The sequence below is a fragment of the Phyllostomus hastatus genome, unplaced genomic scaffold, assembly GCF_019186645.2.
Source record: "Phyllostomus hastatus isolate PE091 unplaced genomic scaffold, TTU_PhHast_1.1 phas_contig_159, whole genome shotgun sequence".
Lineage (NCBI taxonomy): Eukaryota > Metazoa > Chordata > Mammalia > Chiroptera > Phyllostomidae > Phyllostomus > Phyllostomus hastatus.
In genome coordinates, this window is record NW_025333640.1 from 41771300 (window position 1) to 41797765 (window position 26466).

General features: G+C 42.6%; 1 protein-coding gene across 1 annotated transcript; it reads right to left on the bottom strand.

The window, feature by feature from the left end:
* Positions 1–9091: 9091 nt before the first annotated feature.
* On the bottom strand, positions 9092–26402 carry LOC123813927 (uncharacterized protein FAM241A-like). The gene is made up of 2 exons (XM_045831373.1): positions 26183–26402; positions 9092–9524 (listed from the first exon to the last, which is right to left on the bottom strand). The coding sequence occupies exons 1-2, from the start codon at positions 26318–26320 to the stop codon at positions 9279–9281; spliced, it is 384 nt and encodes a 127-aa protein (XP_045687329.1). The 5' UTR covers positions 26321–26402; the 3' UTR covers positions 9092–9278.
* Between the last annotated feature and the right edge of the window lie 64 nt (positions 26403–26466).

Genomic DNA, 26466 nt, shown 5'->3' on the forward strand with positions numbered 1-26466 from the left:
AGGGGGCGGGGACACAGGTAGACAGCAGGCAGGGGGCAGGGGGTGGCAGACGGACAGGGGCACTTTCAGGAGAGGTGAGTGGGGCCATAGGAGAGCCGGTGGGGGGTGAGTGGTGGTTTCTAACAAAGTGTGTCTGGCGTGATGCTGACTTCTAGTATCCCTGCTGCGACAGGCATCATTGGTGTTGCCTGGTTGATGGAACTCCCAGGAGGGGCTTTGTGACCATGGAACTCCTCCTCTCGGAGGCTGTCCAGCAGATCTGGGAGTTTAGAGAAAGTCCCTCCTGCATTTGTTGTTTTGCAAGTGACTCAGCTCAAAATAAAGGAAATGACAAGTGTATCAAATGGCATATTTTGGGGGTGACATGTCCTAAACTACTTTAATACTAGCCTCTTGTATATGCACACATCTATACTTCTTTCTGTATTTATTCATCTGTGGCTGTATTAAGGTAAATGTGATGTTCTTTGTCCTGTATTTAAATTTAAAAGTTGGCAGCAGATGGTGCCTCACAGCAAGTTTCATTTCAGTCTTGCTAAGATCATATGCGCCAAATCTACTACGGAAAATCGTTATCCAATCTCTAGGCCTCCTCTGAGGGTGGGGCCGCACTGATGAACATGGTTCCATGGGAGCGAATCCCTGCCCAGAAGTGAAGGAGCCGTGAACCTTCAGGCCAACAGGATGGATGGCAAGGGAGTCGTGGGTACAGTGTTAGGGTCTGCGAGAGCCACTTCTGCTGGCGTGAACATTTCTGACACCCAGCGAAGGGGCTTATCTGGCGAACAGCTAAGTCGGCAGCAGTGTGTCTTACTGGTCTGGCAGAGATGAAGCGATGAAGCAGAACCCCCAGCCCTTGGAAATGGCATCAGGGGAGAACCTGCAATTTAAAACAGGTATTAACGTTCAGGTCCTTTTGTGTCTAAGTCTTTCTGCATTGCAGGAATGATGTCTGCTTTGTTAGCCTGAGGCTCTTGCAGGCCAGGTTCATGGGGAAGCCTGTTGCGCACCTGGGTCAGTGTCTCCCTCACAGCCGGAGCCATGGCGCACTGGAGAAGCGGTTCCTGCACTGGAAGACAGGAGAAATGCCTGGGGAGGCCTGTGTGCGGCCAGCACCTGCTGTATCTTGTATCTGATGAAAATACTGACAGCCAAACTGACCATGAAGGAAAATGTGGGAGAACCAGTTTGGAAATGCACCAGAAGCCGGAAGTAAAGACGCCATAGCTCATTACGCCACATTCATATCTGTAAACACCTGATCTGAGAAAGTTTCACTTGGCTGATGGAGAAAACTACTTGAGAGAAAAGGAAATAGGAGAAGGAAACACGACAGAACCATGTAACTGAAGACTTGAAAAATAAGCATGACTCAAATTTGTATCAGGTTTTAGCATGTTGTCACAGATTAAAAGATAAGACTTATGAAGGTATGAGTAATATTCTTTTAAGCACTACATATGAATAGTCTTCACTGGCTTATATGACCTGCCTGAACATAGAATGTGTCCACGTGTCCTGGCATGTGCTGGGTATTTTATGTGAGAGTACTGGTGTGCAATCGTATTTCTCTCTGTAAGACATTTTCAGTGCGTACTGAAAGCAACATTACATGACATAAACCAATAGATTAGTCTGGAACTTCACTTTGGAATCAAGATACTGTTTGTGATTCTATACACATAGCATAATATCTTGGTCTATACAGTGGCGTATAACTTAGAAAAGTATTTTCAAAATTGACTTTGTTTTGTGAATTTTCAAAGCAGAGCAGAATTGTGTTGGTGAGGGTGATCCCACACCTAACTTTGCCACGGCAGAGGAGCAGCAGCAAATCACAAGAGTGTGGTGACCACTGCCTAGAGACAGCAGAGGCCTCTCTTCAACTGCTTAGAGCCTTCATTCCCTGTTTTTATGGTCATTTCGATTCATGAAGCACCAATAGTTCAAATTTGTGAGCGACCTCACAAAGATTTAATCATGAGGAATTGGGAATTGGCAACAACAAAATAATCAGATGTTTTAAAAATAATATATTTTATTAATTATGCTGTTACAGTTATCCCATTTTTTCCTCTCCTGTATTCCCCTCTGCCCTGTAACCCACCTCCCACCTACTATTTTTCTTAGGTAAGTCCCTTTACATTCCATACAGTAAGGGCTTGGTGATAATGAACTTCTTTAACTTGACCTTATCTGGGAAGCACTTTATCTGCCCTCCCATTCTAAATGATAGCCATGCTGGATAGAGTAATCTTGGATGTAAGTCTTTGCCTTTCATGACTTTGAATACTTCTTTTCAGCCCTTTCTGGCCTGCAAGATTTTTTTTTAGGAATGAGCTGACAGTCTTATGGGAACTCCTTTGTAGGTAACTGTCTCCCTTTCTCTTGCTGCTTTTAAGGTTCTCTCCTCTTTCATCTTAGCTAATGTAATTATGATGTGCCTTGGTGTGTGCTTCCTTGGGTTAAACTTCTTTGGGACTCTCTGAGCTTCCTGGACTTCCTGGAAGTCTATTTCCTTTGTCAGTTTGGGGAAGTTCTCCTTCATTATTTTTCAGATAAGTTTTCAATTCCTTGATCTTCCTCTTCTCCTTCTGGCACCCCTATGATTCAGATGTTGGAATGTTTAAAGTTGTCCTGGAGGTTCCTAAGCTTCTCTTCATTTTTTTTTGGAATTCTTGTTTCTTCATTGTGTTCTGGTTGGATGTTTATTTCTTCCTTCTGCTCCAAACCATTTATTTGAGTCCTGGTTTCCTTCCTGTCACTGTTGGATCCCTGTACATTATCCTTTCTTTCACTTTTTATAGCCTTCACTTCTTCCTTTATTTTGTGACCATGCTCAGTCATTTCTGTGGGCAACCTGATTACTAGTGTTCTGAACTCTGCATCTGCTAGGCTGGCTATCGTTCTTTCATTTGGGCCATATTTTTTCATCTAGGCGTACCTGTTACCTAGTAAGGGCCAGAGCCTTAGGTGTTCTCTTAGGAGACTCCCATCTCAGTGCTGTGGCGCTATGTGTAGGGGAAGGATCAGCGGGAAGAGTGCTACTTGCTCAGCTCTCTGGCTTTCAGTCACTTCCTCCACTACCCACAAGCAAACTGGGCCCTTCGGGTGCTGATTCCCAGGTGAGTGGGTTTGTGTACATTCTAGGACCCTGTGGGTCTCTGCAATGAACTCTCCTTGAGGCTGGGAGTTTCTCCTGCCTCTGCAACCCCCCACATGTTTTTTTAGTCAGAAGTCATGAGGCTTTATTTTCCTGTGCTGGAACTCTGGGTTGCATGGTCTGTCTCACTCCCCTGTTGTTCCTCCTGGTTTATCTGTGTGTAGATATGGGACTCCCGACTCCACCAGCCGCCACCTCTGCCGGTCCATGAGCTGCTGCATTGCCTGTCCCAGTCCTCTGCTGCCTTGCCACGAGTCCTCCTCACCTTGGCTGCCTGTCTCTGCCCCTCTGGTCTGGATGAATTATTTTCTCTAATTTCTTGGTTGTTGAACTTCCGATACAGTTCGATTTTCTGGCAGCTCTTGTTATTTTTTGTTTTTAAATTTGTTGTTGTCCTTCTTTTGGTTGTGTAAGGAGGCAAAGTGTACTACCTACACCTCTATCTTGGCCAGAAGTCCAAAATAATCAGATCTTTTATGGCTGTTAATGTTTGAGCTTTCTGTGGATAGTGAAGAAACATCCTCTCTTATATGTGTTTACATTTAATAATAATGAGTTGTGTTCATTGAAAGTTTGCTATGATTGTAAGGTGCTAGCTAAGATATGCAATGATATACTCAGTTATAACCATTACCCTATTTTTATAGGTGAGAGCCTTGGAGTTTAAAGAAATGTGCATATGACTCATATAAATTGTACATTTATTAACTGGAGTCTTATATCCAAGTCTGACATAAAGAGACATTCGTATCTGAACACTGGTTTGCATGTTGTCTGGAGGCTTTCCTGTACCCAAAGGGAGAAGTCAGGCTCAGCGCTGCCCCGGTTTTGCTGATTGGCTCAGAGCCATTGTTTTGCTTGATCTTGCTTACTCCTCAGATTCCAGGGATAAAAATAGCAGCTAAAATTACTCTTAAGGGCCCCCAAAATATTCTGAGCCAAGCCTCAAGAAGGCTCTTTTCAAGTGCTTACTGAATTACCAAATATGGCCACTGAGATTTTTTGTGCTAAAAATATAAAGAAAAGTAATGATCAGGGCCAAATCTCCAAGTCATAAATCAGTTGCAATAGTGTGTTCAGTGGACGGCGGAGGGGATAAGGTTTCTGTACAAGTGACTTCTGCTCGGCCATTGCAATTCCTATTTTAAGCTTGCTCTAGAAGTCTGAAAATTCAAAATTCTTTGGAACTTGGGAGAGCTGGCAGAAAGCACAGACTTACCTACGTCTGGACTGAAACGTGCCCAGCTCCCCAGACACGCACTGGCGACGGTTTGTCCTGATGTCTTGTGAGGCCCTATCTAAGGGACTTACTAGCTCATAAAGGGCCTTGTAAAACGTATTAAGAGCAGTAAGGGCATTAAGAAGCCACTGAAAAAATTCAGGCCAAGAAGATCTGATTTACGTTTTAGAAACATTTTTCTAACTATAAAGTGGAAAACTAAAGGCAGAGAAATCAGTTAGCATTCTGAGATAGCCGTCTAGGTGAGATGGTGGTGGTACGGATTAAGGCAGTGACCCTGGGAATGGAGAGAGCAGGAAGGCTAAAGACATATTTAGGAAGCAAAATAGACTAGGTTGTTAGTTACCTGTAGGCAGTGTAGGAGAGGATGGTGTCATTTGCCGAGATTGGAAATGCAGCAAGAAGAGGTTTTAGACATACAGGGTTGAAGGCACAAACCTTGGGCAAGCAATTGGACGTGCGGGCCTGCCGTCCTGCACTGCGCCCTGAACTGGAGATGCAGACGGGGCGTGGTGAGTGTGAGAGGTGACTGGAGCCATGGGAGGTGAGACGTTGTCCAAGGTGATGTGGAGAGCGACGAGAGAGTAGGCTGTTGGAAGGAATCCAAAGAACACCAAAAATTAAGGGTTTGACGGAAAAGTAAGAGTTACCAAATACCCCAAGTCCAGTAATAACCCTGAAGTCATAATTTGTACATTAGTTTATAGTCTCCTTGCCCAAGTCTATTACTAGAAGTGCCAGCAGGTATGAAAGTGTGATTTTCTTCTGTTCTTTCAGCTTGTAAAGCCATGAGTTGTCAATGAAAACACTTTAAGTAGCCTGTAGTCAATAAACATTTGCAAGATAATGTAAACTGTAATGTACAAGCCAAGCACACAGCCTTGGTGGCTCAGCCCAGGCGCGGACTGCGTGCAGCCTCCCAGCCCACCGCCCCACTGGCCCGGCCCTCCTTCCCTGAGGACCTGGCTCCCGGTGGCCCAGAGAGGCTTCTCGGCTGCAAGCATGCGGTTCCATCGAGAGATGCTGGTCAGAAGACAACCTGGTCAGGACTTCCACATGGAAAAGGTCCCAGGACAGGGTTGAGTAGGTCGATGGGGTCTTGCCTCCATAGCTTCCTTTTTTTCTGGAGGCGCAGCAGTGGGGATGTGGCCGGTAGAGTGGCTGATCGGTGGGGTGCTGATACAGGTCTAACAACTGGCGGGACAGGGGAAAGAGCCCTGATCTGTTGTGTTCACCAGCTGTTGCCGTGTAAATACTCCCGCCCCAGACAAGTTCAAGCTTGAGATCCCTGCAGGCGAAGCCCAGGAAAGCATGCACACAGGCCTGGTGGGCCCGGGTGCCCGCCGGACCCAGAACCAGCGGACTGGCGGCCAGCAATGGAGATGCCTTGTGCGTGGCAGCTGAAGACGCAAGAGGAAGGAACTGTACAAAACAATGAGTTTTTACTCAAGGAAAAGTGATTTATTCACCTCTTCTCACCCCTGCGCCCACCCACCCCTCTGACATTTACCCGATGCTCTGCTCCAGTGAGGTGAGTGGGAGAAGACCGCGAGCATGACGCAGTTCTTGGGCTCAAGGAGCCGGGCCGACAATGTGGGCACTGAAGTGTGAAGAAGAGCAGCCGCTGAGACCGGCCGGGTGCCCAAGGACACAGCCGCCGTGCTCATCAGGGGGTGCAAGGAAGCCCTCACCTGCAGATCACACGCAGCAGCTGGATCTTGGCAGGGAAGCAGGTGTGTGCTGAGGATGGAAGATCATCTTTTCCGTAAACTTATTTAACTAGTGAGTGTTTTCCTCTTCTCCTCATCTGACTGCATTTTCGAAAACAGGAGTGGTCCCAGCAGCAAGGTTAGTTTTCACTTTGCTGTAATCCTCCAGGTATCTCCTGCTACAGTTTCTCCTTCCTTAACCTCTATCATCCCCAAACTCAGCTGCTGGGTAATACTTTCTTACTCGGTTCCTCTTTCTTCCCTCAGTCTTCTCAGCTCTCTTCCAGCCGTGCTCCAGGTCTGTGCCCCCGCAGCATGCCCAGGTGGGTCACGGGTGCGCTCTACTCCTTCTCTTGCTCTTACCCCTCCCCCATCTCTCTGTTGGACTAAGAACTTCTCCAGGGTTATCACCAAGGCCACAGGTGCATCTTTGTTGCTTTCCCCCCTGTATTATCTTGTGGGAAAGGTTCTTAAAGTTTCGGTTCTCTCTTATACTATTGGTGGAAATGTAAATTGGTAAAATAGTTGATGAATGAGTTAGCAGTTTTTCACAAACCTGAAAATGCATGTATTTTCAGATCCAAGAATTCCACTTTCTAAAATCTATCTTAAAGAAGTGTTTACACATTTGCAGCCTGAAGATATTCATGAAAGCATAAATTTGCATTTCAGAAAATAATCTTGGAAAAACCTACATACCTATGAATAGGGCTCAGGTTAAATAAATTATGGTATGTATATATTATGTCACACTGTGTAGTCATTAGAAAGAATAAAGTGGATCTATGTGTTCAAATCTTGGCTCCCCTGTTAATAAGCCATATGACCATGGGCAAAATTACTCCTCTGTGTCTCAGTTTCTGTATTTGTAAAATGAGGAAAATCTTTATAAAATTTGTATTCATCTACAGTCAGTTTATTTGTAGGTCTTTCTTTGTATTGAGGGCCAGTGGTATGAGTGATGAATACACCAATCATCTGATAACATAACATTATAACTTTTATGTCTTTATTCATAAGCAATAGCAGTTTCTAAACATGGCTTTTATCTGAGATTAAAATAATTGAGAATCATTTTCAATCTTACTCCTTATATTATAAACTAAAGGAATTGCCAGTTTCTTTGTGTTTTAGGATATTGGTATAATTCACATTTTAATATATTTCATAAAGGAAAATATTTTATTTCCACCAAATAAGCAGTTTTTTCTCACCAAAGCAAGAAAAACTGATAGTATACTGCTCTAAACAATAATATATAAAGAGAAACAGCGAACATCTCATTTCTTTATGTAGTTTAATATGTACCCTGTGAGTGGTGTGCGGGTGCACAAGTACAAACGGTATGCTAAATAATCACTATGGAAACTTACTTTCAAAATATTTCTACTGGGCACTGGTGCAACCAGAGCTGATATTGAGCACACAGTTTTTTTTTGTTTGTTTTTTTTTAACATTCTAAAGGAAAATTAAAAATCCCATGGGCATTAAAATGAATGTACTTTTAAATATTTCATGCATATAGATATACAAGATCTTATGGATTCTATTAAAAACCTCACCTAATGTGCACAAAGACACCTTTTTAAATTCAAGTTGCACCTGTGCAAGGTTCATAAAGATTACTATAAAAATAGTGCAAACCCAATAAAATCACAATGATACAGTACAAAGTTTTTTTTAAGTAAAACTTTGAGAGGTCTGCATTTATACAAACATGTAATACTTTTTAGTGCTCTCTTACTGGCATTTTTGTTCAGAAATAGATGATTTTAGAAATTTAAGTTGATTATTTTAAATCAATTTTCTGCTTCAAAATGGAAGACACTGAGGACATACAGAGTAAATTTTTTTATAACAGGGTTGGGCAAAAACTTTACAAAGTACAGTAGCAAAAACTTTACGTGCTTTAGTTATTGCCCTTCGAAAGATAAAAAAGCCCCATTGTGCCACTTTCCTGATTTAATTTTAATTTCTAGATAATTATCTTAACTACACTTCTTTTGTTTATATAGAAAGTCTCTGAGACAAAATGTAAAGATTCTAAATTCTCTAACAAATCCAAAATATCAGTCAGTATATTTAAAGAAATGCTTATTTCCACATAAAACTCCACCGTGTTGAATTAAGACACAGTAATTGCGTGGCTGGCCAGTTATTGACTTAGCCTTTTTATCACTGGCTGTTAGGTTCCAGATTTAAGCATCTGGGTTTATGCTGCACTACTGTCCTCCCCCATACAGATATTAGGGGGAAAGCTCACTTTTTTCTGAAAAGAGTAGTAAAGTATTTCAGCTATAATACAAATCATTTGGGAGGGATTATGCCAAGATAAAAAAATAGAATCATTGCTACAAAAGAACTATAATCTGTAAATTTCTGAAAAACAAAAAAACAAAAACAGACACTGAAAATGTTTCAGTCAGCTATGGTCCTGGCTTCTGAGACTTTAACAATTCACAAAAAGTAAAAAGCACCAAAGTTTTCTAAAACTTCAAATGATATGCTGAAGTCATTCAAGTCCCACAAAAAGTTATATTTAACTTGGAAAGTTTCCCCAGCAAAAACAAATCTATTCCTTTCAATCTTTAAAAGATGTGCTAGCTCTCCTGCTTTTCATCAGAATCTTTACGTCGTGTGCAGTCATCATCACCCAGACCGTGGCTAGGCATCAGCAGGGACAACACAGATCTAAACTATTTCCCAAATAACATGGGATCATTTGGTGAGGGTGGGTGGGGAGCGTTTCTCCAATTAAAACTTATTTTTAGCTTCTTGTGTCATCCTTTTTCTTCTAAAGTGTTTCTGGGACTCTTTACAAGACATATACTATTGCCTGATTTGAATACCACACCCTGTTATTTTCCCTGCTCACTCTGTGGTGTTGTTAGTTAAGATTCGACCCAGGAATAGGGGTGTTTAAAAGTGGATGCACATCACATTAGCAAATTAAGAGTTTTGAATAAGCTGCAAAATGTATATTCAACCATGTTATAACCAAGAGTTGAGTTTAATTTTAAACAACATCCAGTTATAAGTTTAATTACAAAATAGCACACGATTTGAAACAAGGCAACCTTTTTGGCTTTCATGTAGTAAAATACGTAACTTCACCAATTACATACATGGCTGCCAAATGTTGAATACCAGCCCAATTGGCCATATTTTACTGCTGCATATAAACAATGACAAGGCAAAGAACAGCAACTAGTCCAAGGGCTTGGAGGCCAAGGAACCACAGCAGAACCCAGAAGAAAATGACTATCACTGGTTCCACAGCATGTTCTCCAAAGTACATCCTTGTGAAGCCCATGTTGAGGAGGCTCTTGTTCAGTTCCCCGAAGAGGGTTCCCATCTTCTTGTAGTCATCTGCAATGTGATCGCCAGCGTGGTTATGTGATTCTTCAACATCCTGAAACAGGAAGGAAGGATGGATGGAAAGAAGGGAGGGAGAAAGGAAGGAAGGAAAGAAGGAAGAAAGGAAGGAAGGAAGGAAGGAAGGAAGGAAGGAAGGAAGGAAGGAAAGAAAACATAAACATTAAATGAGAAATAAGGAAATGTCTTTAATGATAGTGTCTATCTCATAGTTCTTTATCTTTCAAAGACAATTCTTTATATTACATTATCTTTGTTAAAATAATTGGTTTAGTTTCTCTCTCCTTACTAGATCCTAATATTTTTACAAAAGAAAAACTATGTCATGCAGGTGACATAGTTGTAATTAGAATTTATTAAACCTAATTTCTTTTATGAGTCATGATTCAAATCAGCAATTATTTATTGATACCCACTTGCTCATAATAGGTGCAAGATTGAAAATTACTCATATTTATTTTAAAAGCTTTAGAAATAGGTTTTCACATAATGAAAAGTATTAAATACATTAAGTATGCAGTCCATGCCAAAGTTAAGTTAATTAGCTTAACAATACAAAAATCACCTGCCCAGAAGCACCCAGGAACAGGAGGAAGTTTTGAGGGGCTCTTCAAACATCTGACTTGAGCCTAGATTCCTTTCGTGGAAACCAACACAAACTCACCACTGTGTGGTCCTGTCAGTGACAAGACACGGTGGCAGGACCACGTCTCCTTCTGGAGGCTCCGCGGGGACCCATTTCCCCGGCCTTTCCTGCTGCCAGGGTCACCCACGCTCCTTGGCCCCTGGCCCCGTCCTCTCCGAGCCTTCCTCTGTAACTTTCCCCTCTGACCTCTGCTCTTAAGGACCGGTACGATTAGGTCTAACCCACCTGGATGATCCAGGATGATCTCCCCAACTGAAGACCCTTAAATTTCATCGCATCTGCGGCGTCCCCTTTGCCGTGCCAGGTGCCACATGCACAGGCTCTGAGGGTTAGGTGGTCATCTCTGTGGGGAGAGGACCATTGTCCTACCTCCAACAATATATTATATTAAAATTAATTCTTTATTTCCTGTCATTGGTTTTGACAGGAAGGTCAAGGTTGTTAAAGGCAAGAATCAAGTGTTACAAATTTGAACACTAGGCTTCAGTATATTGTGCTGTGCTGGGCCATCGTGGCCTCATAGTAAATATTTTTAAAATATAGTAGAAGTATTCTACAATAACAACATAAGGCAAAAACTAAACAAAACAAATTAAAAACCCACTTGACACATAAAAGAGTAACCAGTACAGAAATGCTAGTGTCTTTCCCACCCTAACAGTAATCACTTTGTGCCTTTGCCCAGTTTCATTGTTTGCATGTGGGGTCCCCGTGGAAAGATGTCTCTCAAATCCAGTTTCCTTTGTGATCACATGACACTACTGACTATGACATGCACTTTGAAAAACAGTCTCACCAAAATTGTGATTTTCTTTGGTCTATGATAAAAGACATACATAAAAATAAAGGAGTATTGTAAATGATTCAGAATCCTTTACAGGCATACAGAATTAATAATAAGAAATTAAAAGTGAACCCTTAAATAATCATAGGATTTTTAAGAGAGAAAGACCCTTGAAGGTAATTAAGTCAAAGTCTCTTACTTTAGAAACAAGGAATAAAAGGTTAAGTCACACTGTCTACTAAAAAAACACAAGCTTTTGCTCTGGCTGATATGGCTCAATGGATTGAGTGCTGGCCTGTGAACCAAAGGGTTGCCAGTTCGGTTCCTAGTCAGGGCACATGCGAAGGTTATGGGCCAGGTCCCTAACAGGGGGCAACCACACACTGGTGTTTCTCTTCCTCTCTTCTCTCTCCCTTCCCCTCTCTAAAAATGAATAAATAAAATCTTTTTAAAAACCCATAAGGTTTGGAAGTAAACGGGGCGTATTCTGATCGGACTCCATCAGGTATGCAGAGAATACAACTCACCACTGCCCCTCAGTGGTCCCGTGAGGGCCACAGTAATACCTGCCTCGTGGAGTTAGGATGATATAATGAGGAAACAGATGAAAACGCTCTAGAACATATACAGCAATCACTTAAAGTATGGTAGCTATTATTTTACTATATTCGTGGTATGATTTATGTCTTGTGATTTTTATTGTATCATGCTGTCTGCATTAATCAATGCCTTAGTAATCATGTCTCATGATAATTAAATTCAGTTGTATTTTTCTTCAAGTACTATGACAACTTACTATGTAGAAGTGGAGGTGGGATGTTTTCTCACCTGCGGAGAAACCTGTGCACATCAGTATGGCTGTGCCTGTTTATCCACTGTAAGAAGAGAACAAGCTACGCTGCCCCACACACAGCCTTCTGCTGAGTGGGTCACAGTTTAAGGTTCACTTTCACCCATTTTCCCGGGTGCAGCATGACCTTTTTGTTGTATCTTGCATGCAGCGTGGAGATATACTGGTTTTGCTTGTCAGATATTTATTCCACCTTCTTCTGCTAGCTGCATCTTGATCTAATTTTGGGAAAACTGGCCCCTACCCATGCTTACTCCATGTGTTTTGGTGGAAGATGTCCCCTTTGCCCAGCTCCAGGCCTGGACAATGAGAACATTGCATCTCCTTGGACTTATGTTTAATTAAGGAGTGAGCTGTAATTCGAGAAACACCAATGAGAGCTCTACCTAAGACTTTTGCTGCAACTGTTGGAGAGGAAATGCGTTTTTCCCTACTGGTCTGCTGGGCAGATGGGGGAGAGCTTGCTGTGAATGAAGCCAATGTAAACTAAAGCCCAGAAAAAACATGTTGCTGTAGTTTGAATATTTGAATTCAGCAAGTGTAGCTGCCTCAGGTCTTTTTAATGACCTGAGCCAATAAATTCCTATTTTGCAAAGTCTAGTAGGAATTGAGTTTCTGTCACTTGGAACCCAGAGTTCTGACTATAGAGGATGATGATGATAAAAACAATAGCTATTATTAATGAAATCACAACTATATGGCAGACATTGGGTTAAGCACTTTCCATTCATCATGCTTTTTGATCTTCACTCATTACAATAAGTATTATAGTTAATTTCAAAGCCTGTGCTCCTAACTGTGGCACTCAAGTACTTCCTCATTCAGTTGGTTTTATTGTTACTAGCATAATTAATGTGAAGACTGTATTAATAAAATTTTAAAAATCACAGTTGATAGGGGTCCTCTGAGTGAAAATTTTTAGCTATAACTTTATAAAGGTTTTTAAAAACTACATAAGAATAAGAATGCTTAAATATTCACACAACACAAAAGAATAAGGAGTAAAACTAAGGTGCCAATTTCTCCTTGCACCTTTGGTTGGTCTTCTTTAGCTGTCATGTAGAGCCACCCTCAAAAACGGCAGCCCGTGGACATCAGAACTAGGAAGGTCATTATGTTGGGTGTGCATCTTGAGATGCACACCAACCAAATGGGAATAAGTTTTAGATAACACACAGTAGTCTATGAATTGAGGTTTATTGAATGAATGAATGAATGAATGAATCCTAAACTTCCTAAAATGATGAGACCTAAATCTTCCTCCTACTCTTCTCTTTCTCTATCCCTCTCCTGCAGCTAATTTCCTAACCTGCTACTTCCCAGAGATAAGAGAAGTAGTCAGAAAAGAGCTTCCTTAACTTTACAACACAAAATAAGTCAACTACCTGTTCGGGCCCATCTCCCTGCATTCTTTTGTTACAAATAAGGAAATAAGGAAGTAGTCCTCCTTTGTCTAATTCCTCTTCCCTGAGCTTGGGCTCACATCCTGCTCTACCTTACACGACCCCTTTCCCACTTTCCCTGTGTCTCATGCATATTTAATCTTTCCCTCTCAATTGGCTCCTTGTCATCAATACTTATAAATGCTTACATCCTTCCCTAATAAAACACTCTATGCCACACCCCCCACCAGCTCTGAGCCTGTCCCTTCCCTTCATAACCAAACTGTTGGAAACAATTCCATTTCTTCATCTTTGTCAAGGACTGTGAAGAGACTGGCATTGTGTCCCACTTTCAAGGTAGCAAGGTGGCTGGTCACAGCTTCATGGATGCTGCAGGACACCCAGATGCCTGGGTCAGAGGGAAGGGACTGCATCGCAAACATTTGTTAATGTAAAAAGCCCTAACAGCTGCTGAATGTCTATGATGTGCTGGGCAGTGTTTTAAGTACCTTGATCTGCAGAACATAGAACATGCAGGACACTGAGGAAGAGAGAGTGTAATTTAGTCAAGCCCCGCCCCCCCCCAGCCAGTGAAAGATACACAGGTCCAGGTGCCTATAGCCCATGCTCCAAAGCTCTGTAGGCATGCTTTCCTCACAACATCAAAGCCATCCCATAGCCATTCACATACTATTTGCTTTACTGTATCAGTTGTTAGGAGCAGTTCAAATAGTTATACTTGTCTTACATTGATATTCAGCAAAAATCATTTATAAATAGTTTTGTGGTGTTTACCTTTGTCTAACTGTACAGTATGACTCTGTGAAAGTGAAAATTCTATTTGCTTATGCTATTTCAATCTTTCCCATAGAAAAATTACATTCTGAATATTTACATTTGAAAATTACTAATGTAATTTTCAATTATTCAGAATTACATTTGAATAATTAAAGAGTAACACAGATGATATGTCTAATAGAACTATGCAGTATATGAATCATCCTTGCTACAGTGTAGTTGCCTTTGAATTAACTTTTTATGATTAATTTCTAACTAGAATCTATATAATGGGATTTGGTCTCAGTTCAAAGTCAACAGTACTCATTTCTCGAAAAGCCGTCAAAATACTACTCACATGACAATGTTTGGCGGTTGTGTACTCACTGTGTTCTACACTCCAACAGTTTCTTGTTTTTTGTATTGCAACTTTTGTCAAATCCAGTAAGCTGGCTATTTTTTTCTTTGCATTTCTGAAATAACCACTGTAGTGGAATTCTTATTCAATGATACGTCTAATAAGTTATCTATCAACCATCTTGACTAAATGAGGGAAAAAAGTTCAATGGGCTTTTATTATTCATGACACTGAGGAGGCTATAGGAATCTAGTCTTGTCAATCAAGGATGTGGGTTCGTGTCATTTCTTGTGGGAGAAATGCTGAAACCAGTGCATCTACGTAAACTACCTTGTTTTGTCACACAGCACGTGAGTTGTGATTTTAGGCGATCCACTGAAAATGACCACAAGTGTCTGCTTTTGTCCTGCGTCTGTAGTTACATTGCAAAGTCACCAGCCTCTCCACTCAGCTGGTTTGCAGCTGCTTTTTACTCGAGATGCGCTCTGCAGGCCGAGGCAAGCCTGTGCAGACGACTGATTTGCCAGCGCAGCAGCTCACACTCTCAGGAAACCACAGTCTGGTATCTGTCACGTCCTGCCTGAGAATACTCTCCTGTGATCACTGAACTCCAGGAACTCACAGTCCTGAATCACAGAACAGTCTGGCCTACAAAACAAACTCTTCAGTTAACTCACCTCAACTCAATAAATAATAATTGAATGTCTACCGTGAGCAAGGTGAGTGCTGTGGGGGACATGAAATAACCCAAACTGCCCAACATTCTGCTGCTTAATATATAAAGAAACGTATGTTCTCAAATCAGCATATTAAGACACAGCATATTAAGGCACCCTTCCTGGTGAACATGACCCGGACCTTCATACAAGATTCGTAGTTTTCTTCTCATCCTTCTCAGCCTCACTTCTCAGCTCAGACACCTCCTCAGATTTCTGGACTTGGATGTTGCACATTCAAAATTTCCACATGGGTGTCTTCCAGGAACCTCTAAGTCAACATGCCCTGTACCCAACTATTTATCACCTGTCCTAAAAATGGTTCTGCTTCCTGAGTGTGGACGATGTCTGCTCGTCACTCCAGACACGCCACCCGCCCTGCCCTCGTTGTCAACCTCAGTGGCTCACTTCCCTCTGAGCTCGTGGGAGAGCCCACGGGATGTCTCTCCTGACCCTACAGTCTCTCCCGAGGGAGCTTTCATGCACTCGAATCACGTTGTTAACGCTTACATGCTTTGTATCCTGAAGGTGCTCACCCTTTGAATCACCCTGGCCCAGAGAAAAATTTTAGTGACATATTTTAATCTCTTCAGAAAGAAAAAATTCTCTGCAGTTTTCATTTGATTTTCCCGATTTTAAAATGTAATTCCCCCATATTATTTGCTTATTAGCTATTTGTTTAACAGCGCTTTTAAACACCCATATTCCAAGCATTGGCTCCTCACAGAAATGCCATGAGGCGGGTGTAGTTAGACATTAGGGGTCAACTGCTGTGCCCAGAGTCGGACAGCCGCCAGGGTCTGAACGCAGGGTCTTTCACCATGAAATCGGAGCCCTTCCTGAGAAGCTGTGCTGCTCACCTTTGAACCCCTTATTGTAGAGGAATGGAAGCAGGTATTTTTAAAAAAGCAAATATTGAAACAAATTCATTATAAGGTGTGATTAAATGACGATACTCCTTAAGATATGTACCCTTAAAAGATAAAAATTACTCACTGAAGTCTATAACTAACTTACATTTTCCTCTCATTTTTCCACAAAGAATTTGAATTTGCTTATAGTAGCAACAAATGAGACGTATGGTAATAAAACATAGAGAACTGCCGGGGGATGGGTGAGAAAGAACTGAGACTCTACAACTCAGTGGACATGTGACCCCAGTTACTGAGACTGAGCCTCCAGGTTGCCCCCTCCCCTTCCCACCCGCAGTCAGAGCCAAGGGCCCACAGCTCAGGATTCCCCCCACAGGCCTCTGCTCGGACTCACCTCGGTGAGCCTTCGAGGCCACTGACTGAAAGAGCAGCCCTGTCTACCACCTACACTCCCAATCCACTCTTCTGGCTTTTATTTTTTCCCATAGCCCTGCGAACCTGCTAAAGTATTGCTCATTTCTTCACTGTCTCTGTCTCCCCACTACAGTGCAAGGTTGACAAGGGAATAAATGTGGGCCTGTTTCCGTGTGTGTCTTTGTACTCCAAGTGCCCCCAGAGCAGCACCTGCAAAGCGGTAGGAGCGAGACATATTTTTTGAATGAATGAATGAAAAGCTATCAAGAAAGTGTATGCTAGCCAGACAAATAAAGAACGAATAATAGGTACAAAAAACTGCCTCTCATACAATGGCTATAATTAGTTGATAAAGCAATTAAGGTTCAATGATACAAAGGAGAAAACAAATATCTTTAATACGTGGCCAGGAAGTCAGAGTAACTGAAGTCTTAAAATATGGCTAAATACTGAGTGCCCAAACACAGAGTTCCAAATAGTTAATCATTTAAACTGCAAAGGCAAAATACTGTCATCTGGAAATGACAGAATCATCATACCCTTTTCATTATATTACTGTTAAATAAACTGTGCATACATTCAGAATAAGGTAGGAAGAAGTTTGGTGTTTATTTTTTTCTTAATATATTTATTCTTAAGGTTTTTTATACTGGTTATTTTTATTGATACTAAGGATGGTTAGGCTAACTGTTTACTTGTCTGTGAAGAAATCACTTCATTCTTGCCTTTCTTTAAATTTAAAAGCTTAAATTGAAGGTCATTCTATATTCCTGTGAAACTCTTAAACTCGTCTCTGAAACCAACAACCATTCGACATGTGGAGAAATTATGCCGGGATGGCCTGAACAAGCAATCGGGGACTGTGTGCGAAATGAAGATTATACATAGCTGTGGAATCCTTTGGGCACTGATCTCGTTCTCCTCAAACTTGTTTTTCAGTAGCTATCTTAGGACCAGGTGAATTTTAATTATATAACTCAGCAGAAAGAACTTCAAGTATTAGTCAATCCTTGCTTTCCACAGGCATATAAATCATTCATTTTGACATTTACATTGAATGTACGTGTACAGTGTTACCAAAGAAGAAGATTGGAATAGAATTAATATTTTCTAGTAGCATGAGTTATTGTAAAGGGAGAGATCATTCCCAAATTATCTACTCTGTGTAGCAAAATTTAGAAACTTTTTCTTAGAGTACTAAGGAAATTAAGAATAAGCAAAAACAAAAACCCGGGGTGTCTGTTTGGCAAACTAAGCATTGTTTAGAACACTGTTCTGCCCTTTTACAGGTCGGTAAGTTACAGACGGCTGATAGCAATGCAAATGCCTTTTAACTGCAGATGTGCAAACAAATTCATTCTAGTGCAGGTTCAACTGTCTTTTCTCACTTTGACGATGGAAAAACCCAGTTAGTTTCATGCCTCTTCTCAAGTTAGCCTCAATATATCCTTTCTCCATAGGCATTTTTTTTCTTTAGTTTCTCCTTTGAGTTGGCTGTAACATTTGCCTAGTCCCCTCATTAATAAGGAGTTAAATAAAATCCCTAACATTTGTTTTATATGAAATGAGTACTATAGTTTTACCTCTTTTTGAAAATTATCCTCTATCTTTACCATTATTGAAATGGCTGATCTGAATTTTAACTTGTATTAGTTTTGGGTTTCATTTACTACCTTTCCTATGTTCAGCTCAAGAAAAATTAAAAATGAAATTACAAATTTAGACCAATTACATAAATTAATAACATTTAATATTCCCAAATTCTATGTTTGTTAGTCTCTATCTTTATTGATACTGTGGTGTTTTTTAGATGCAGCGTATAGGGGAACACGATCCTTGACTGAAAGTATCGCGGGGCTCCTCAGCTCGACACTGTTAACACCACTATTTTCTTTGCTGTGGATTCTGAAAACAGAGTATGTTCCTGTTAGAAGCAAAGTTCTCTCTCTTCAAAACAAAACTTTTTGTGACAGTATTTTCCCTGGGAAGACACACTGCTTCAGCAAAAATATCAGTTGAGTTTTTACCAGCGGTGTCATTTTGGATAGACATTTTTACAGACTCTCTAGGACCTCAAAGATGCCAAAACAATTGTCTGAAGCATTTGCCATGTAATGTGCTCTCTGCGCCCATGGGGATTATATTGTAGAGCCAGCCTGGGAAGGATGAGTGGGAAGTGGTGAAGAATAAACACGTTAACAAACAAGGTAATTTCAGCTACTGAGAGCTATGAGGAAAATAAAACTGCTTAGAGACAGATGCGGAGCCTGGAGGTCTTTCTGTAGAGGAGGCACAGCTGGGATCTTGCAGAGGTAACAGGCAAGATGAGGACAGGAAGCTCTGCAAAGGCAAGGTCTGGGGGTGGGAGTCCAGGCGGGGGCTGCAGACAGGATTGAGCTGATTGGGCCAGTGCAGTGATTATGACTGTGATGCACAGTGAGAAATCCAGTTCCTCTCATGACCCAGAACCCAGAAGCTGCAGTTCCACGACATGACACTCACAGCACGTGTGAGGCCCCCTGCTTACTCTCCACTGAGTGGACGTCACAGCCAACGCTAGCTGGGTGGTTGAGAGCTCAGACTCTCAGTGTGAGTTTGAATCTCAGTTCTGCAATTTACTAACTGTGATGCTTTTAATGTGTTGCTGAACCTCCCTGTGCTGCAGTTTTATGCTGCAGCTTCAAAGTGGGGACAGTACGACTATCTACTCATGACGTTTGGTACCAGATTTCCCTCCAGGAAAACTAAGCTGATTTATCCTCTAACTTTAAGGTATTCTTATTTCATATACTGTTTCTCAAAACCCCACACTGTTCGCCTTTTTAATCTTTAATGAATAGATGGGTTAAAAATCATCCCTAAACCCTGACTGGCGTAGCTCAGTGGATTGAGCGCGGGCTGCAAACCAAAGCATCGCAGGTTTGATTCCCAGTCAGGGCACATGCCTGGGTTGCAGGCCACAGCCCCCAGCAACTGCACATTGATGTTTCTGTCTCTCTCTCTCTTTCTCCCTCCCTTCTCTCTCTAAAAATAAATAAATAAAATCTTTTAAAAAATCATCCCTAACAGTTTAAAATGGGTTGCTTTCATGCTGGGTGTGGCTGAGTATGTTCCCTGCTCACTGGGTACTCCACGGAACTGCAGCTTCATTCCCTACAAAATGTGCCATACATGTTCAATGCAAAAATTTACTAAATTATGTTAAATAAATATGTTGCACGTATATGTAAAATACATGTAAAATATGAAAACTTACTAAAATGTAAAAATGTAATAACTTGGAACAGCTTCACCTAACTGCAGCATTATAGGTGATATAATTTATAATGTATTTGCTATATATATAACTTGTGTCATTTACAATTAAATGTTCATCTTTTACAGTGAACTCCCTCTAAACTACTTTGAACAAGTAAAAACTATTTTCAAGGAGATAGATAAAAATCAATGAGAATATAAGGCTAATTCTTGAATTAGACTTTGAAATTACTGTAAACTGAAAAATACTAAAATTTGTATTCATTTTAGTTCTAACCATCATTGTAAATAGCCACAATCAAACATCTGTCCTTAAAAATGATTTTCCTTCTCAATTCTGGGCTGTGGCAGCAATAAGAGCTTCTGCTCCCTGTGATGACTTTTGAAAACCAGAGAGTACAGAGTTCTGAATTCAATCAGACCCATGACCTTTGCTGGTCACTGGAAACCAAAAATTCATTCCTTGTCTCTGAAGATGGCCTGCCTAAGTCCAAGGAAAATTCTGATCAAGAGGATGAAAATAAAACCAGTTTTTAAAAATTAGTGGGAAGAGGGAATAAAAAAACTCAAACAGATGTTAGAAAAAATAGTATCAAAGGGAATAGAAAAACTGCAAATAGAAATTTCTTACCACCTTGCTCATATGGTAAACATTAATAACAACTTTATCCTTCCTTCTCCATTAACTTCAACCATTGGTGCCAAGTCTCTCTCAGATCGAGCTCCGACAGAGTTGCTGCTGAAAGAAAACAGTAACAAGAGCACAGCCAGTGCTGTGGTCTCCCCTCCTTTTGCCAGGATAAGGCGCAGCTGGTAACGTGGTGGCATGGAAAAAAACACTAGGTATTGGACAAATTAGATTGGGAGATAGAAAGCACCTTTTCAATTAAGTTAATTAGAAATTCAATTTCTTTGCTCTCATAAAACTACTGTTTGCTTGTATCGCTTTTATCAGTTCCCTGAAGTACACACACAGGAATATACAACCCTCTTCATGAGCTGAAACGTGACTCGGGGGGGACTCAAGGTGTGTGAAGAGGGCGCCTGCCGCAGAGAAGAGGGAAACCGAAGAAGGCGAGGCCAGGGCCCGTCGGAGCCGTGACTGGAGATACAGTTTCTCCACGGGCCTCGAAGGGCAACGGCCAGTGCCTCGTACTCCCTGGGCGGTTGCTTGACCACTTCTCCTGAACAGGAAATCGGGAGTAGGTGGCACAGAGGAGGGTGGGCCTTCCTTCTCCTAAGAAGGATCCATGACCCACAGCAACCACAGAAGAACTGAAGAGCTACAGAAAGCAACCTAACTTCAGTTTGGGGTGATTGTCTTTTTAGAGAAATGATCAGGAAGTTGTAATCATTTATTCAGTAAGTCAATAATATTTATTGTGTGGATATCTGAAAATTACACATACTGAAATACGTTTCTAGTATGTGGTTAGTTGAGAGGAATGATTCAGAGACTCCGCTGTGAATAATACTTGAAGGAGACCCAACGATGCCTTTATGATGTGCAAACATCCTTCCCTGGGTGACCCCAGCAACTGGCGGGTGAATAGGATGAGATGAAGTTTAGGCCTGAATTCATCTAGACTCACAGCACTTGCTGGAGTGAGGCTTGTAACCGCTTTGAGAGGACATGACAGGAAGTGGGTGAGAACTGCTCGACCGGAGGGAGGGAGGCCCTGCGGGAGGGCTCTCTGTGTACACAAGCACACCTGGGCTCGGGTCTGCTCCCAAAGGAGCTGCGTGTAGGACCTCGAGCAAGGCGCTTTGCCTGGGACAAGTTCCGGCCTTTCATACCTTACCAAGAGTTGAAGTATAACATCTATGGAAAACAGGTAAATCACCGTCTTATACATATGTATCATCACTGATCCTACATGGAAGGATAAGTGTGGTGAGTGCTGTGGGGTGACTTATTTATTCTCTGTGCCCAGCTCACTCCAAGTGAGGCAACGTCAGCATCAGTTCTCGGAGACGCAAAGCCTTAGGCCTAAGCCAGACCACTTAACAAGAGACGACGCATACGCACATTAGTGCTGAGGGGCACTGTTCAAGTCCACTTTCCACCCCCCCGGTGACTTTTTAACTGCAGAGTCTGGGAATCCCAGAAACAACATTGCTTCACATTTCTTTTCAGTTAGGGCCCTGCTTGGAAATCAGGTGCAAAATAAAACACACACCAACCACGCGCCCAGTCTGCCGCAAGCACTGTACACACGGCAGGAACTCATAACCCTCCCCCAAGCCATGTGGGGTCGCTACAGCTACTTTCCCTTTATGCAGATGGAGAAACCAAAGCCTGAGAGGTTGAAGGTACAGCTACTATGCGGCAGTTAGGAGTCAAACCTAGGTATTCTGAACCTAGAATCTATACTGTTAATTACATGCCTGCTGCATGGTGAAACAAAAAGCATAAGACCTTCCTGCATTGCCACTGTTTTTTTTTTAAAGATGATCTTGTGGAACATATTTTAGTAAGCATTGTTTACAGAAGTTCCTCCATGTATTTACCTAAATATCTAGGGGCCAGTATTGGTCTGAAAGTTCCAGGTACTGCAGATGCAAGAAACAGAAAGGCAGTATTACCATTTGAAAGGAAGAAAAACCAACCTCTACCTAGTGTGGATGATCACATACCTGGAAGTTGCAAAATAAACAAATCTAAGAGATAGTGGTATTTATTAGTATTAGAATTAATAAAAGAGTTCAGAAAAGTAGCTGGTTAAAAACTAAATACATAAGAACCAATAGCTAGAAACCAGCAGCAAAAACACAATATGGAAAGAAAACCTGTTCACAATAGCAACAACAATATAAAAGTTTAATAACAGTCTTAAAGCTGGGCAGAAACTGGATTATTCAGTGACTAGGGGAAAAAAGGATTAGTCCCACACCTCACATTACACATGAAGTTATTCAAAAGAGATTAATATTCAAAAGAGAGTGAAAAAAGAAAACCATAAACACACACACACACACAAGAAACTATTGGTAGGTATTTGACTGATTATAGAATTAGAAAGACTGTTCTAAACAAGTATGTGTGTGTGTGCATGTTCATGGAATTACCAAATATCCTCTGGATGATAAAAATGTAAAGCATTTCTAAATCAAAAAAATCAGAAGCAAAAGTATAAAGTGAATAGCAAGCAGGCAAATATGTGAAATAATGGATAAATATAGTGATGTCAGAAAAAAATGGTCTAAGAACATGATTTGAAAAGAAATACAAAAGTACAACATGTGTATGAATGATTTAGTAAACCTCTTCAGCAATATCTTACCATAGTGAGGCAGTTGTGCCTACTAAATTGGCAAAGATTAATCTATAACTGCACTGCCCACAGCTGGCCTGGATGGTTCCCCTTGGCTCCCACAGCAGAATGCACAGCAGTACACCCTTTCTTGGATGCAAGTCTTTAAGATGTTTCAGATTTCAGAGTGTGACTCACTGACCTAGTTCCACTTCTAGGAATCAATTCCAAGATGGAGCTTGAGGATTTACAAGCAAAGATTTTTTTCTTAGAGCATTATTTATAAAAGAAAACTTAAGGCAACTCAAATATGTCGCGTTGGGGGAATGGGCAATTAGGCAGACCTAAAAATAATTTTAAACTGAATTTTGATACCTTGGAAGAATGATACCATGTGAAAAGTAGATAAAACAAGAAACCAAATTCAAACATTACATTAAAATATGTTTAAAATATATTATGTGCATATGCATGCCTACAGAGAGGTATATGAATGTACCATTACTAAATGTTTGATATTTTATAAAAAATTTGACTTGAAGTAAGATTCCAAATGCTTTTGTTTTTCATATTGGATCTGTCTATATTTTACATTATTCAAAACACACCTTACTTTTATAATCATAAAGAAAGGGCTTAAAGCTGAAGATGATGATTCTAAAGTCAACCTAAGGTGGACGGGGCCTCTCCTGGCTCCAGGTAAGCAGGTCCATCTCAGGCTCTCCAGCCTGTGGACTCCTGTACCAGAGTGCATGCCACTCACATGTGGGAGACACGTGAGAGAGGGGGCCACAGATGGTTAGCCCCTAGCTGTGAGCTGGGCAGACACTCCTGCATGAAGCCACCTGGCATCCACAGTCATGGACAGGACGGATCATCACTCATGCACCAGACACCCAAGGCACGAGGGGACTGTGCCTGTCACTGCAGCTCCTTGGGCATCTTGTCTCCCCCCTGGCTTATCTCTCCTAGAGGCTGGACTGCCTCTGTCAACTTCACACAATTGCTCCACCCAGAGGACTTGAATCATTCTTCCAGGTCCCTTCCCAGGATACACGGTTTTAGCTAGGACTCCTCTGTCAATCATCCCATGTGGGAAGAATCAGGCCAAAGGACAGAGGTGCCTCTAAAGACAAATTGCAAACTTAGATGCTTCCGTGTGGCCAGTAAACCTAACACTGACAGTATCCCAGTTATTAAAGAAACAACTGTATTAGTACCAGTATTTCATATTAATATTACTTAAAATAAATTCCTAAATTTAGGTGCATTTTGATCTGGTATCATAATAGCAATGAGCCAAAAATAAGTGTATATAGTCAAAGATGAGTCAAGAGCCTTTAGATTGCAGGACCAGCATGAGCCTTTCAGACAGGAGTGGAAAGAAAAGTCGGTGAAGGAGAGGATGTGTGTGGAGTAGCCTGTAGTCTAGGGAGGAAACCTGCCCCATAAAATTATCAGGTAAGGCAAAGCTCTGCGAAGGAAATAACTGCAAAAGGATGAATACAGAACAGCAGCGCAGGCTGGAGCTGCCGCACTTGAAGGAGCCTCCAGTTCTCTCTCCGGGTCTGGAACTGAGAGCAAAGAGTGGCCTCTGCCTCATCTTCAGCTGGTTCGTGTTTGTTCTTTTTCCATTTATATCATGCTTTCTATTGAAAAATTCAATTTCACTATTCACCCCAATGTTCATAGCAGCACAATTTCCAGTAGCCAAGTGCTGGAAGCAACCTAGATGCCCATCAGTAAATGGGTGGATCAAAAACCTGTGGTACATTTGCACAATGGAATTCTATGCAGCAGAAAGAAAGAAGGAGCTCCTACCCTTTGCAACAGCATGGATGGAGCTGGAAAGCATTACGCTAAGTGAAACAAGCCAGGTGGTGAAAGACAAATATCACATGATCTCACCTTTAACAGGAACCTAATCAACAAAACAAAGAAACAAGCAAAATATAACCAAAGACACTGAAACAGAGAACAGGCTGACAGTGACCAGAGGGGAGAGGGGAGGGAATTTCAGGGGAAAAGAGGAAGGGTTTGGAGGAACAAGTATAAAGGACACATGGTCAAAAACAAGGGGGCAGTGGAAATGGGAGGGAGGTGGGGAGGGGTGAGGCGGTGGGCTAGGATGGGAGTAAAAGGCAGAAACCTGTTCTTGAACAACAATTAAAATAAATAAAAATTTTTAAAATTCTTTAGAAGAAAAATTCAGTTTCAGTTTTAATTATCTAGTTTACAAACCAAGTTTTCAAAACTATTCCATTTGTAATTTGGAGTCTGTGTGTCCTTAAAACAACAAAACAAACACACATCCCCTTAAGAAAAACTCAATAAAGCAACCCCTTAGGATATGTTTTATCATTGTAATTCCATTTACTTCTACCTCAAATATCTTTGTATCTGTACTTGTCTCTAAAATCATTGCGAGGCAACGCATACCTTGGGAACCTCAGCTGGCCCACACGCCCCGCCGCCTTGTGAGTTCCTCTTGCCTTTTCCCTTCACTTTTCCAGTTGAACAACTAAAGTGAGAGGGAACTAAGCCCTTTAGCTACCGACTCATGGTGCAGGTAACTGGAAAAAAACAGCAAGAAGAGAATCGGGGATCTGCCACCTGCCAGCGAGTCCCTTCGTTGTCACAGGGTGGAGAACTACAGCCCATATGGTGAGTGACCCGACACAAAGGCATAATTCTTGTGGGCCGCACACGGCTTTGTTTCCTAAATCAAATCTTGAAAGTAAAAGTCACACTTCAGCTGTCAATGCCTTTCATGATGACACAGGACTCTGTGAAATGTGACGAGGAGGCACTGGGAGGAGGCACACGTCGGTGGACTGCGCGCCCTTGGGCGCTGCGGAGCGAGCCGGGGGTCCTGGCTCCACGGGCTGAGCTGGGGGCGGGGCGGGAGGGGTCCGTGGGGCCTCGCCATTGCGCCGCCGCGGGAAAGGCACCCCAGCAACCTTCCCATTTCTTTTACTAAATGTCCTGCCCAATCGCGGAGATATCGCACTGCACTTAGTGAGAGCACACTCGTCATTTCCAAAACTCCCGACCCCGCTTTCCCCGTGCCCGCGCGGGCCTCGCACGTTTCTCCTCCAACCCGGGAACTGAAAGCAACTGCTTTGCTTTTTCACTTTTAAAAGGAAACTGAGGTTGTCCTGCGCGTTTCTGCGCGGAACTCGCCGCGGGGAATCCCTGTTAGACGCCCGCCGGGACGCAGGCCTCTGGCCCGCCGCCCACCTGCGCCCCGCGCACCTGTCCACCGCCGCGCGCGAGGGCTGTGCGCGGGGCCACGTGCGCGGAAGCCCCCGGGCGGCGACGGCGACTCGCGCGCCTCCGCCGGCCCAGCGCGCCCCCGCCCCGCCGCGCCCTGGCCCCGCGCACCTGCTCGCGCTGCTCCGGTGGCCGCCGCCTCGGGCTCGCCCCCGGGCTCCGCTCGGCCCCCGCTGCTGCCCGCTCCGCCGGCGCGTCCCAGTGGTCGTGGAGCGCCCCGCCGCCTCTCGGCTCCCAGGCCGAGCACATCGCGCCGCCACCGAGGGCCGCCCAGAGCTCCGCAGCGCCCGCCCCGCGGCCTCGGGGAGGGCGCACCTGGGGCGGGGCCGCGGGGCGGGCGCGGCGGCGTGTCTGTGTGTGACCCGGTGCGCGTGGCCGACACCTGCACACGGAGG